This window comes from Anthonomus grandis, chromosome 4, assembly GCF_022605725.1.
Source record: "Anthonomus grandis grandis chromosome 4, icAntGran1.3, whole genome shotgun sequence".
Taxonomy (NCBI): domain Eukaryota; kingdom Metazoa; phylum Arthropoda; class Insecta; order Coleoptera; family Curculionidae; genus Anthonomus; species Anthonomus grandis.
This window is the reverse complement of record NC_065549.1, coordinates 2,381,810-2,396,599: the sequence shown is the minus strand read 5'-3', so window position 1 is coordinate 2,396,599 and position 14,790 is coordinate 2,381,810. Positions and strand designations below refer to the sequence as shown.

The 14,790-nt window shown below is 33.1% G+C and overlaps 1 protein-coding gene and 1 long non-coding RNA gene across 2 annotated transcripts; both read left to right on the top strand.

The window, feature by feature from the left end:
* The first annotated feature begins 44 nt into the window (after positions 1-44).
* Positions 45-14,408, top strand: LOC126735179 (CDAN1-interacting nuclease 1). The gene is made up of 5 exons (XM_050439129.1): positions 45-313; positions 5,769-6,096; positions 6,228-6,277; positions 13,229-13,468; positions 14,149-14,408. Exons 1-5 carry the CDS (start codon positions 216-218, stop codon positions 14,318-14,320), a joined length of 888 nt encoding a protein of 295 aa, XP_050295086.1. The 5' UTR covers positions 45-215; the 3' UTR covers positions 14,321-14,408.
* On the top strand, positions 6,293-11,129 carry LOC126735186 (uncharacterized). Its single transcript, XR_007660344.1, has 3 exons — positions 6,293-6,848; positions 10,893-10,973; positions 11,034-11,129. It is a non-coding gene; the product is annotated as an uncharacterized LOC126735186 (long non-coding RNA).
* Positions 14,409-14,790: the final 382 nt, after the last annotated feature.

Genomic DNA, 14,790 nt, shown 5'->3' with positions numbered 1-14,790 from the left:
TAGAGTTAGTAGTGTGTGAGAGATGATAGTTTCTTGAAAACAACAATTATTTTAAAGTTGATAGTAGGTCAACGGTTCAAATCCTTCACCGGTCATCCTGGGGAAACGGCCTGAGTGAGAGCTGTCAAACGCCCAGCATAACCTTACATTCGCTACTAGTACATGTCAACAATCGTAAACAAACTTGGAGAAATATAAACAAACTTACAAGAACAATGGATACAAATTTATACGATCACATAATTCGCCGCATTCAGAACTATAAAGGACTAACAAGGAACTGTCTTGAGAAATTGCAAGAGTCTTTTCCCAGGTACGCATAACTATATTTGCATATTTAATTTAGTTTTCAGCTGTGTACCCCTATAATATTGAACGTATTGTGATTTCGAATGCATGTGATGCTGTTTGGGTAGATATTTATCATCATTGTAAATAATTGGTATAATTCTTTGGGAGAATTCGAGGGACTCTGAAAGAGTTCTTATCTTGCAAAAAAGGTGCTTGAGAACTATATTCAATTTACCCTATCAGGAATCCTGTAAACCATATTTTATTAATCATAATAACATCCTAACATTTTATTGTATTTATATCTATGAATGTGTTTCGTTTATCCTTGGCAATAAAATCTTTTTTGAGAATCTGAAAGGGCAACATCCGCATAATACTAGGTTCAAAAACAATTTCAAGACGTGTAAACCAAATTTTACATTTGTTAAGAAAAATGTGGTACATAGTATTTTAGATGTCTGGAATAAACTCCCAATAAACTTCAGAGAAAAATCAGATAAAGAGATAAAGAAAGATCTAAAAATATATCTGCAAGAAAAGGCCTTTTATTCCCTTCATGAGTATATGGCTGAAAATTTAAATGAAACTCTCATCTAGTATTGTGTATTAGTGCATGAGTTAATTTGTGAATGAATGTTATATTTTCTTGTTATTTAATTTTTGTGTACTCGCGTTTTGCCTTTCTATTTATATTTAAATTTAATATTTTGATAAATCATAACATGAATGGATGTATGAATGGATAAGTGACTGAATGCTTTAACTGTAATAAATATTTTAATTGTATACTTAATTAAGTTAGAATTTTCTTTTACTGACAAAATCCACACCTCACATAGGTAATAAAAAATGTGTATTGTTGTAACTACATGTTTTATGGATTTAATAAAGGATTTGATTGATTGATTAAAATCAGATTTAAAATGTAGTTTAGTGCCTGTCAAAGTTGCTCTAAGCCAAATGCAAATTCTTCTCAACAGTCAACCTCATCTTATAGTTGGACAAAAACTCAAACATCATTATAAAAATAACACAAAAAATTACTGTTAGTAAGGGCTTTCCTATAAATAATAATAATACTATATATCTGTTCCTTGGTTCTAAAAGGGTCAGTCATTTTTTTTTAGATTTGGGCTTAAGTGCATTTTTGAAATCGGCACAGACCAGATTATTATGTCTAATAAGGGCCAAAGTCTATCTTTCACAGGAAAAAAATTACAAATCCTCTAAAGGCCAATGTCAACATTTCAATTTTATACTCTTTTTTTCAATAAAAGGGCCAATGTGAACATAGGCCCCAGGAATCCAATGTTTTTTTTTTTTGGGGTCGGTGGAGAAGTTCTTTATGAACACTGGTTACGCGGCGCCGCCCCCAGTAGTGTGGGACTCAATGTCGAGTCTGTTTCGTCCTATACCCACTAAAACTCCACCGCTGGGTGGTGCCTTGTGGCTCCCTACACTGCGGTCTGCTAAGAAGCAGTCCTATTGTGTCCCATATGTTTAGTCTAATAACAATTTAGAAAACAAAACTGCCTTTAATAGTTACCGTAATACCTTGTGCACGTTAATCAAGAAATGTAAACAGGATTATTACAAAGCCAAAATCAAGTCTAGTGGTACTGACCTACAAAAATATATAAGATAATAAATGAAGTAACAGATTCAAACAGTAACCAAGATTTTAAGTTTAACGTAACTAACAATAATTCTAGTTTTAATAATAAGTTGGATATGGCAAATTTTTGCAACAAATATTTTGTTGATGTCGGTTACAATATGTATAATAAAGTTAAAAATCCTCCAGTTTCCCTGCAAATAAAACCATCCACACAGGCTTCAATGTTTCTAAGACCTACTAATAAGAATGAAATTATCAAACAAATTGCTTCTTTAAAAAATTCCTCTGCACCCGGAATTGATGGTATTACAACCGATATTATAAAACATATTCATATCTATATTTCTTCCCCTCTCGCACACATTATAAATTTAATTTTTCAAACTGCAAAGGTCCCAAAAAAATTTAAACAAGCCATAGTAAAACCTATTCACAAGGCAGGTGATAAAACAAATATAAATAATTATAGACCTATAAGTATAATGAACATTTTTTCTAAAGTCTTTGAGAAATGCCTTAAGGACCGCCTGGTGGAATTTTTTAATTAAAACAATATAATTTCTAAGAACCAATTTGGTTTCCAGAGTGGCCTCAGCACAACTGATGCAGTTTGTGTGCTTTGTGAGCAAATAACAGACCATTTGGATGGTGGCAGAAAGTGTCTTACGGTCTTCCTAGACCTAGCCAAGGCATTTGACACAGTCCTTCATAACAAATTGCTCCAAGTCCTAGAATCCTATGGGATAAGGGGAACCGTGTTACACGTTTTTGCTGATTATTTGATGGATCGAGAGCAATCCGTCAAAGTTGAAAATACTATAAGTGAACCCCTTCAAATTAAAATGGGCATCCCTCAGGGGACTGTTTTGGGTCCAATTTTATTTGTAGCATATGTAAATTCCTTAACCAATATGTCAATACAAAACGGTAGTACTATCTCTTATGCTGACGACACAGCAGTAACTTGCTATGGGGAAACATGGGATTTGGTGAAGGAACATGCTATAAACGGTATAAAGAAAATAAAACACTGGCTAGACTCATTTAAATTATCATTAAATATCACTAAAACTATTTATATAGCATTTTCCCTCACAGCTGCAAACCGTCCATCATTTAATAGTATTTACATAGATAGTCTTATGGATAAACTTCATGAAGTCCACTCTACAAAATATCTTGGAATCTATATTGACAAACACTTAAAGTGGGACCACCACATCCTTAGACTATCAAAAAATATTCGAAAACTAATATACAGGTTTTATGTGCTCAGGGAAATATTAAATAAACAACTTTTGATTTCGATTTATAAAGCAGTTGTGGAATCACTACTAAGGTATGGTCTAATTCTTTGGGGTGGGATATACCAAAACACATTGACTTCTTTAAATGTAATCCAAAACTACATTTTAAAAGTTATTTTCAAAAAAAACAAAAGATTTTCTACTGCATTACTTTATTCCAGAAATATTTTTGATGTACGCACATTATACTGTTGGTCACTCTGTATATATATTCACAAGTCGAATAAATTTAAGAACTTTGTTAATCATCAGTATCAGACTAGATTAAATGTAAATAGACACTTATCAATTCCAACTGTTGCCACTACTATGAAATTAAAATCAATTTTTTACCACGCACCCAAACTGTACAACTTATTACCACCATATATTAGACATACAAAAGCTGTCAAAAAATTTTGTAAAATATCTGGGGATTACATTTATGATCATTTACATGTATTTAAAAAACTACTTACTGTTAATTAATTTTCATATTTCATAGCTTTAGGCATTCATACGTGATCGTGAAGGATTTTTGTTTTCTAATGTTTAATTATTTATTGGGTGTTAAATGGAAACTTTGCAATAGTTAGTGGATGGGACATATTTTGTTTAAATATTTATTTTTATAAAATTGTTTTTGATTTTTTTTGCACATACAGGTATTTGGTTACCTAGGTGCACCTTAAAATGTACTGAGATAGATTATAATTATTGGATTTTATTACACATACTTTGTAAAAGCTTATATGTAATATATCCGATTGATTGATTGAGTCCCACAGGTTCAATTCTGTAGCTTCAAGGAAGTCCAGGATTGTGCCCAGTGGTAGATTTCTTATACCCTCCGGTGAGGGTGTCTCTTCCCCCAGGAATGTTGCCCTGGTTTGATTAAATGCTTCACAGAAGCACAGTATGTGAAGAGTTGTTTCATCCTCCTCATTGCATCCCCTACATAGCGAGGTAACTGATTCCCCTAGCGTATGCAGGTGTTTCCTGCTGGGTGCATGGCCTGTAAATAGCCCCGCGACCATTCGCAGTTGTTGTCTGGAGAGGCCCAGTATGTTCTCACCCTTCTTGAAGGGTGGGCTGCCTACAAGTTGTTTGGATTGTTCCATTTTTGGCAACTGTTCCCAGTAGAATTTGTTCTGGTTTGTTAGCCAGTTGCCGATTTCCCTCTTCCAGGTCTTATCGTTGACACAACATGTTGGTTCAGGGCCTACCAGGCTGTTGCTGGCTCCCTGGGTTGCAAGTTGGATAGCCCTTCTTGCAGCCTTATTGTTGCCCATATTCCCTGCTAGGAATATCTCTGGCCTATTTTGCGCGTCGGCGAGGTTCCTGAGATCCTCCCAGCAGCAATCCAATGTTATATAACTTCTTATAAGGTCAATATCGATATAAATAATTATGTCCAGTGATTGTTGTCCTGGACAAAACAAAAACATTTTAATTTCTGCTATGCTGCTAACGATTATTGAAGAATATTTTAAACGAGAAGGAAGGCATGCCAGCATATATCACAAATTTCTTATTCCGGGACATACTCATATGGAAGCCGACCAAATTCATGCAGCCATTGAAAAGGCTAGAAAAAATACCGCAGTAAAAATAAAAATTCCTAGGGACTGGGCCAATTTAATTCGTTTAGTGCCTAGGAAACTCCCAATTTTTGTGCATGAGATGGCTCAGGAAGAATTCTTGAATTTTAAGTCACTCCTTTCGGGAAAGTTTCAGCACAAAAAAGTTAATACTTTGGGAAACCCTGTTGTTTGGGCTAAAATAAGAGTCATTCATTATTCTACCGAAAATCCTGGTCTGCTGAAATACAAAACCACTTTTGCTGAAGACGAGCCATATCAAATGTTAAATTTATTAAGAAAATCAACCCGTAATTCCGAAAATGCAATAAAACTTCTCTCTATTAGTAAAAAACCGTTAGGCATTCCAAAAAATAAAGTACAACATTTGAGGGACTTATTACCATTTATTGATAAAAACAGTCAGCCATACTATCTGCTGTTTCTTAATGAACTAACTTCTTCTGAGACTGCTTTCATTCATAATCTTGGTGAAAGTGAAGATGATGAAGATTCACTTTAGGTGCCTATATTTTTATCAAAATGTATGTGCAACGACTTTTACGAAGTTTTTTCTTGTGTTAGCTTCATTTTGATTTTTTTAAGTGTTATTAGTTTAATTTATTATTTATTAAAAAAAGGCCAATGTCAATTTTTTATACATTTTTAAGATTTTTTTTTAAAAACCAATATCCTCTATACCCAAATCAAGCTTAAGAAAAATATAGAAACCTATCTATGTTGTAAAAACCAAACCTAATGCGACCTCATTACCTTTAAAGTCAATTTGTCAAAAATTGCGACTTTGGCCCTTTTAGAACCAAGCCCCAGATATAACAATAATTTCCTTATAGTCGCTCCACTGTCGCTAAACAGTAAGCATCTCAACAGATTAAACAAAAGATATATTTGTGTGATATATTCTTTGTCTACACTGTTCTTTAGTTAACATTTTGTATAATCACTTGCAACTTAACAATATTTTTCTAGTGTGAGTTATGATACCCTATACAGCATTCTAAGCACAGAGTACCTAAGAAAAATGCGATATAGTTATGGTAGGAACCAGAGTAGTCGCAACAGATATTGGGATCTTTACCATAAAGGGATTAAAAATTGTGAGGAGCCTGGTATCCTTGTGAGGCTCTCTGAAACTTACGAAGTCGCCCCATGCTTGATGGCCAAGTTGATTTTACAAAAGTATTGTGACGAACATGAAGAAAGAAACCCGGACAAGAAGGAGTCTTTGAATGTTAATAACTATTTGAGGAATACCCAGTTGATTCCTGATCCGGAATTGGCTCGGGAGGTTTTTTTGGTAAATAATATAATGATCAATTAATGAGTGATTTCATATAAGTCCATTGAGGCTGGTAGTAAGTATAACTATTTAAATTTAATAGATTTTTAAAAATGTTAATGTATTTAATATTATTGATTTATTTTTAGTGCACAATTTATGACAACTTATATAGTCCACTGGCAAATAATATGAAAATGTAAGTACAGATTATATGCAGGGTGTAAGTATACAGTCATATATATTTGTTGGTTAGTGACACTGTTCTGAATAGACACTTGGCTTTTATGACAGTTTTGAGACTATGTTGTGACAGTTATTTTGGCTTGAAAGCCTGGGTTTTTGACTGACTTTCATTAATCAAATTTTACGAAAAATCTTGATCAAAATTGATCTGTTTCCTATATTTCTCACAAAATTTTTCCAGTTGTTTAGTTCAGTGTATTGTGTGTCAGCTGGGATTGATTAATTTTCATTTGGGTGTGCTGACACCCGGGATACAGGAAAATTTTTAAAAAAAGCAGTGAATTACATTGTTGTAAAGAAGCTTTGAATCGAATATAGACATTGGTGAAATTGCATCTGCATAAATAGTTATTGCAATAAACTTTTTATGTGAAAATGACAAGGGCAAATGGAAAGAACAGAAGTGAGAAATGGATTCTGAAGAAGAAGCTATTGTGTTAAATTTGTGGACAGCAAAAGACACAGATTGCCTGGTTTTTTAACAGGACCAATATGTTTGTTTATTCTTCCAGGTTTAATATAAGGTAAGTTTTTTTTTTTTTTTTAAGTACTTTATTGTCGAAAATTTGGTACATGTACACGAATTTTATTGACAAAGCTTCAGAAAATAAATACAATCAAATCAGATTTTACAAACAAATATAAAAAAATTATAAAATGTTTATAAAACAAAATATATGCATGTAGACAAAGGTAGCAGAGATAAAGGGACACATAAAGGTATGTTCAAAATTAAAATTAACAGATTAAAAGCTTAGCATCTACTACACAACATCCTCAGCCTTAAAAAAGTCTTCAATCGAATAAAAGGCTTTTAGAAGCAAATATGACTTCAATTTACAACGAAACTGGCGCAAAGACTGAACACTTCTTAATTCCACGCTAATGTGATTATAAATCATTAAACCGCGATATATAAATGAATCTTTGATAGATGTAAAATGAGGAATAGGAAGGGGAATATTATTAATCTGTCTGGTAGGATAACTGTGATGTCGGATTAGAAAACTGTTCTTATTTTTGAATATTAAACATGCAGTTTCCAACATAAATAATGATGGTAGGGTCAAAATACGGCTCTCTTTGAAAAGATTACCACAATGCATTCTAGAATGGGCCTTAAATAGACTTCTGACAGCCCTCTTTTGCAGCACAAAAACAGACTGAAACAGATAATTTGAACATGCACCCCAAAATGGAAGAGCATACCTAAATGCGACTCGAACAAAGCAAAGTACACATCACGAGCAACATCTCTCCCCAGTTCATGAACGGTTGCCCTAACAGAGAAGCAGCCAGAAGCAAGTTTTTTATTTAACTTTATTATATGGTCAGAAAACTTTAAATCTTTATCAACTAAACCAAGAAATGCAGAATTGCCTACCATGTCCAATGCGTTCTCACCAAAATCAAGACTCTCAGCTTGAAAATTGAAACCAATAATATGGGACTTTGACATATTTAAGCAAAGTTGATTGGAATCACACCATTGCTTTAATCTCAGGAGATCGGCTGCAACATCTCTGACAAGCTGCTTGGGATCTTTATTCGACCATAAAACCGTTGTGTCGTCAGCAAACAATGTAAAATGTCCACATATGCTAAGAGTAATAAGATCATTAATGTATACAAGAAATAGAAGGGGACCAAGAACTGACCCCTGTGGAACACCACAATCCACAGATTCCCTACCAGAAAAGTCACCATTAAGGTACACAGACTGCTCGCGACCAGACAAATAGCACTCAAACCACTTCAGTGCAACACCCCTAACTCCATAAGCAGAAAGCTTCTGAAGCAGTATCCTATGACTCACACAATCAAAAGCCTTGGACAAGTCACAGAACACCGCCGCAGTCGCCTCTCTTCCATTAACACCCTGGAGAAGTTTGGACAAGAAATCAAACATAGCGTCAGAGGTGCTTTTCCCCGATAGAAAACCAAATTGTTCATCTCGAAGAACCCCTTCCCCCAGAAGAAACCTTAAAAGACGATCCTTCATAAGTCTTTCAATTAACTTAGATAAAGTAGACAAAATTGAAATCGGCCTATAGTTGGATGGAGTAGAACGATCACCACCCTTATAAAGAGGCAAAATTTTTGCTAATTTTAGGCAAAGAGAAAAGGTGCCCGACTGAAATGAAATATTAATAGCATCAGAAAGAGCCTGAATAGCACTCAAAGGAAGTTTTTCCAATAAATTCACTGAAATACCATCGTCACTAGATGCCCTTTTCTTTTTCATCGATCCTATAGTGCAAAAAATCTCCCTGGGAGTAGTGGGGCTGAGAGTTTCCACTAGTGGTAGGTAAAAATTTGAGAGGGTCATAAGTGGAAGAGAGACCTTTTGTGAGGTTATCAGCAACCGAACAAAAGTACTTATTCAATATGTCAGAATCAATCTGCATTTCCTGAGAGCCATTACTTTTAGACAAAACCTCATTAACAATTGACCACGGTTCGCGTTGCTCATTGGAGGAATATTTCAAACGTTTGGAATAATAGAGTCTCTTCGCCTCACACACAACTTTCCGTTAAACTTTTCGATATCTCGAGAATAGCGACAATACAAAATTATTTATCGGGTAGAACTTTTTTAAAATACCAAAAAATCTAAGATTACGACCGGAAATGCGAATACCAGGAGTTACCCATCTTTTCCGGTCCCTAAATCGATCTTTTAATGGGTGAACGGGAAAGTATCTATCAACTAACTTTGAAAGAGATGCGTGAAATGAAGCAAGAGCATCCTGCTCACAAAATATTGAGTCCCAATTAAAAGATCGACATCCTGCGTCAAAAGACCGGAAGTTCCTTGTGCTGTAAATTCTACCCAAACCTCTGGATTTGTATCTTTTTCTGAATGGCACCTGAGCCAGGATGGCATTATGATCAGACAAAGCTGGATCAAATACATTACAAATTACATTCTCCTGTATATTGGAGGCAACATAGTCAATGGTTGTTGATGTGGTACCTGTTACACGCATGTTAACATGCATAGAAATATTAAAAGAGGAAAGCAAATTAATTAAATCCAATGTAGCCCTATTCTCCCCATCTTCAAAATCTATATTAAGATCGCCAGCAAGAATTATAGTATTTTTAGGAGAAAATTTTAAAAGGAATTGTTCAAGCCTATCTAAAAAAGTACTTATACTACTATTTGGGGAACGATACATACACACAATATAATAATTGGCTTTACCAGAATAAACAATTGAGAATTCAAACTCCTTTTCGACACTAAGATCATCAAAATCGCCAAAACCAACAAAGATTGATGCACAAGAGCCACAGTGCCACCATATCCAAGGCCAGCCCTACAGAATTTGGAAGCTACAGAGTAGCCAGGAAGGGACATTGGTTCCTCATTTTTCAACCAGTGCTCAGTAAGTAAGACAATGTTTGGAAAATTTAAACTGTCTAAAAGTATATACAAATCATCAAATTTACCGCGCAGTGATTGAATATTCAAAAGCATAATAGAAATGCATGCGTCAAAGTTGCCTACCCTAAAAAAGAAGAATTAACCAAGGCATCAGCTGAAGTAGAGTTAAGAGTAAGAGGAGAAATATCAGAGTTAGAGCCACTGGAATGCTTATCAAAATTAACATTAGATAATGGAACGGGGGAGAGTACAAAGTTTCTTTTTAACGCATAACTAACAGTAACAAACAAAACCAGACGAACACAAAGAGCACTCTTACTAATTCTAAATTTATTATTTTGAGAGTTATTGCTGAAAATTCTTACTGAAGCCCTTTGGGACTTAAGAAATCTCTTACAAATAGATACCACATGAAAATAATTAAACTTATTTGTATCATCGTAAGTTAAGCTTAAAGTTAAATTAGTGAATTTACCCAAAGAAAGTAAACCATAAAAGGAGTGACAGTCAAAATAAGTTGATCCTAAATCTAAGCAAACAATAATATGATCCGTACTAACATAGTCAGTGGTTAATTCAAATATACGATTTGCCATCTGGGATAAAGTATAGTTGGAGTGAACTTCACCGTGAATAGAATAGATCTTATAGTCCAAAGAATGTGTCATCCCAGAGGCGACACCTCTTGCAGTCTGATCACCAAACATCAGGACCTGCTTTCTGCATACATTGACAGGATTACTTGTCACAAAAAACTCTTTAACATCAGGTACTGTTAAATTCTTGGTACTAGAAGGATTGTCAAGTTCTGTACTAAGTGTACAATGAGTGTCAGATTCGATATCCAAAGAATCCTGGATAACTTCCTAGATTACTAAGTTAGAATCATAGGTATTCTTCCTGGATAACTAAGTTAGAATAGTCTTCCTAACAATAGTGATCCTACTAGAGGTGTAAGCTTAAGCTTAATATAATGATAAATTGCTTGGATTAAATCAAGCTCTTAAATTAATAATTTAACTTTATCGTAGTAAAAATATATTATACTTAATTTAGTAATGTGTCCTTTAAATTTCCAACACTGTTGTGTGACCAAATGATATTTTGTATGATACATCTTTTTATTTCTTTGAGTCCATGATGTATAGGACATTCCATTTAACACTGTCTTTTTCAGATCACATTTAGAAAGAACTGACCATTTTTGATCACATAGAACATCAGTCGACAACAGAATGCTGATGGATTAAAAGTAATGGTAAAATGGGGTAAGATTTTTTTTTTAATGATTACTTCAAAATATGATTTTTATTTCTAGACATTGGATTCCAAAATAAATGGCCCAGTGAAGATTAATATGCTAAATAATAAACTTACTTAAAATGTGATTAAAATAAACTTGAGAGAAGAGCAATTTCAGCAGTTTCAATGAATGATTAATTTTGGATTTTATACCCCATATTTTGGAGCCTGAAATTTTTAAAGGCAAATAGAAAAATGGTAACTCCTGTAAATTTTACTTTGAACATATTTACTTATGGTCTTTTTCATTACTAATTTGTCAGTAGTTATTTATTTTATAATATTTAGTAAGGAACACTATTAGTGAATTGAGTAGGGTTTGTTTCCTTGGAGATTTTATAAAAATTTGATTGCTTTTGTGCATTTACTATAACATTTTGCTACACGCTGTATAAACTCTATTTTAACTTTGCTCTTCATACAACAAAGAATTTAGAAGAATTTTTATATTTAATTTAATATTTTAACAAGCATGTATAATTGTTAATTTTGATTGTATAAATTGTGCATTTCTTATCTTTTGCTTCTGTGCCTATAATGTTTACTTGTTCCTCTTTCAGTGCTAATTTGTTGATAGTTATTTAATTTATAATATTTACTAACGTACATTACTGGTGAATTGAATATGCAGTATTTTTTTGGTGATTTAATTACCATTTATACATTTACTATAACCTTTTGTAACACCTTGAATAAACCCTAACTTACCAAGTTTGTTCTTCACACAACAAATTTCCCAGTTAAAGTTATAAGTTTATCAGTGGCGAAGCGTACGAGTAGACACTGTCTACCCAAAATTATCCAGTGATTTGTCATTAATTTATCACATAATTATTTACTGCTTAATTAAAATTAAAAAAAGAATTAAAACAGGACGTAGTCGCTCTTCTTACTATTATTATATAGTATCTAAACATGATTAATCCGAAGGCCCGCCTGCCGCACCGATTAAAGTTAAAATGCAGGGCTGACACTCAATTAATGTATACCAGCCCCAGGACACATTGATATTTGTCTTCCGAAATTCGAGCTTTTGTCTATCGAAGTCGACCAGCTATTTTATTATGCTATTAAAGGTTATTGTTTACGGACATGCTTGATCTGGTCGGCTATAATAGATCTTCAGTTTTGTTGTGATGAATCTGAAATGAAAAATTTTTAAGTGGATATTTTAGTGGTTATTTATGAACGACTGTTCGATATTAGCAATTGTATTTTAGTTGTGTATTTTGTAAGTATAGTATTTATTTTTATTCTATCTAATATTCTTTCCTTTTTTATATCACTGCATAATTTTTCTCTCTGAGTTAATATTTCCTGCACTTTCATTCCCTATTTCATTAAAGTGAATAATGTTGAATATAAATTTTTTTCTAATTAACGATTTTTATTGTTTGTCTACCTGAAAAAAAAGTCCACGCTTCGCCACTGAAGTTTATATACATTAAGGAATTTGGAAAAATTTTTATATTTTATTTAATGTTTTAACAAGGGTGTACAACTGTTAATTTTTATTGTATAACTTGTGAATTTTTTGCTACAATCTCTTCTCATAATATATGAAATCTTTTGTAAATATTTCTTGTTTAATTTTTGAAAGTCAGACCTATGCATCTAGTAGGAAATGCATAGGTCTTTCAGGAATTATAGTACGCAGAAAAAAGAGACAAATCGAGGAATTTATTTCATTTAGGGACAAAAAAAGTCCTAATTTAACACTTTATTAATCTGCCTTCAAAGTCCTCGATTTGTCACTTCCTAGCTTCGTACTACGCTATCGGAAAGAACCTCGCATTTCCCACTAATTTTAAGCGTACGATATAATACAATGAAATGCAAATTTGGCGCCATAATCAAATCTTAAATTACCCGCTTTATGGCGTAATAAACTCATTTTTACTTGGTCGGTTAGTATGACTCTTCAAAATTCAGAGGTCGCACAATCAATCGACGTTCCAGTGCTTTATTGGCTCTTACGGAAGTTTCCCATCTAAGTAGTATTAATCTACGCTTGAAAGTAAAGCAAAGTGAAAATCTAGGGATGCTCGTATTTCCCTTTCTCACACAATATTAAACATGTCTATAAAAAAAACACTTAATCTAATTTTCCAATGAGTCAAGTGTTTTGTTCTTTACAGTGCTGCCAATCAACTAACTAACAAGGCGCCAAATTCAATTTGAACTGCCTATTGTCTATTTCTCTTTTCTAAGGTCCTTAGGACAGCAATACGAAATAAGACTGCACAAAGAGGCGGTCCAACTGGGTTTAGCGTTCCGTACCGAGGAATATTTAAGAAAGTACGGCTACGATAAGACTCCCGATTTAAAGCTGGACGTGCCGGTAGCCGTGGACGGTTTCGTTATTAACTGGATCGAGAGTAAGGCGTTGTTTGCCGACTGTGAGGTGCACAGAGACTATATGAAAAATCAGTATTTAAGTTACTGGAACAGGTCGGTACATCGGTATTTAATTAATTTATTTATTTATACTCTTACAAACACATTTGAAATGTAATTATATGTGGGAGTGTTTACCGGCTTGCAGAAAGAAAAAGGAAAACCAATAATAATGATGAAACTAAAACTAATAACATTTAATAAAATACACCTACTTACAATTAAAAATCAAAAACAAAAAGAACAGATTAACAAGTAAATGATTAATCAGATAAGGATACAAAATCAGTCTTAATTTGACGAATACTAATATTAGAGAGATCTATATCATATTTTTGTATATAATTATTACATTCTTGCATCATTCTATTAAATGGCGAACAACTTGAGGGTGAACACTGGAAAAGATTGTTATTTCTTATTCTCAAATTGATTTTAGGAACAGCAAATGATAGATGATTAATTAAAGAACAGTTCTTATACTTTAAGTTGTTAGTTATGTAGTAAATAAATAAGACATCATTCATATTACGCCTAACACTCAATCGTACCATTTTAAATTCAATTATATAACTAAGAAATATCTATGCACTAAAAGGACATCAATTTTGTTAAGAAATAAAGTTTCCATGTATATTCCCAATACTTTTTTGAAAATGCTTATAAAATGAAGAATATTCTTTTGTAGTAGCCGGCAGAGCACTTTTGGCTTAGGCATTTTTTGTTTATTTTAGGTTCGGTCCCGGACTAGTCATTTACTGGTTCGGCTATTTAAAAACCATAACAGAACCGTCCGAAAAACGTTTCATAATTCGTGATAATTTACCTGCCGAGGACATAAAGTCGCTATTGAACATAATTGAACCGCCCGCTAGTTGGTCTAAGAAGGATGACATGGCACTTTAATTGTTTGGCGAATGCCTGATACACTAAATGTTCAATTCTTGAATCTAGATTAATATCTTGTTATTGAATAAATTAGCAACAACTTAAACTCGTTTTATTAACACCTACACGGTTAACTGTGTTTTTATTTTGTAATTAACCTTAACCTAAGTATTTTGTTAGGATTTTTATTTACGTAATTTGCAGAGTCTAATTAAGAAAAATAATGATTTCATTGTAGATGCATATCTCGTTCTAACCATAATATGATAATTTCTGTTCCATGTAAAGTAATTAATCAATCTGGTTTTGAACGATGACGAATTTATTAAAATACTCCCTAACATAGTCCCTGCAATCCTTTTATAATCTTAGGTCTTTGATTATTTTATTTATACTTGAAAATAGAGTAAAATCTTCCTAATGGTTCACATATTTTGAATTTTCATTCTGTGTTTTCAGCATTACGTTTTATACTTTCCAAAAAATAG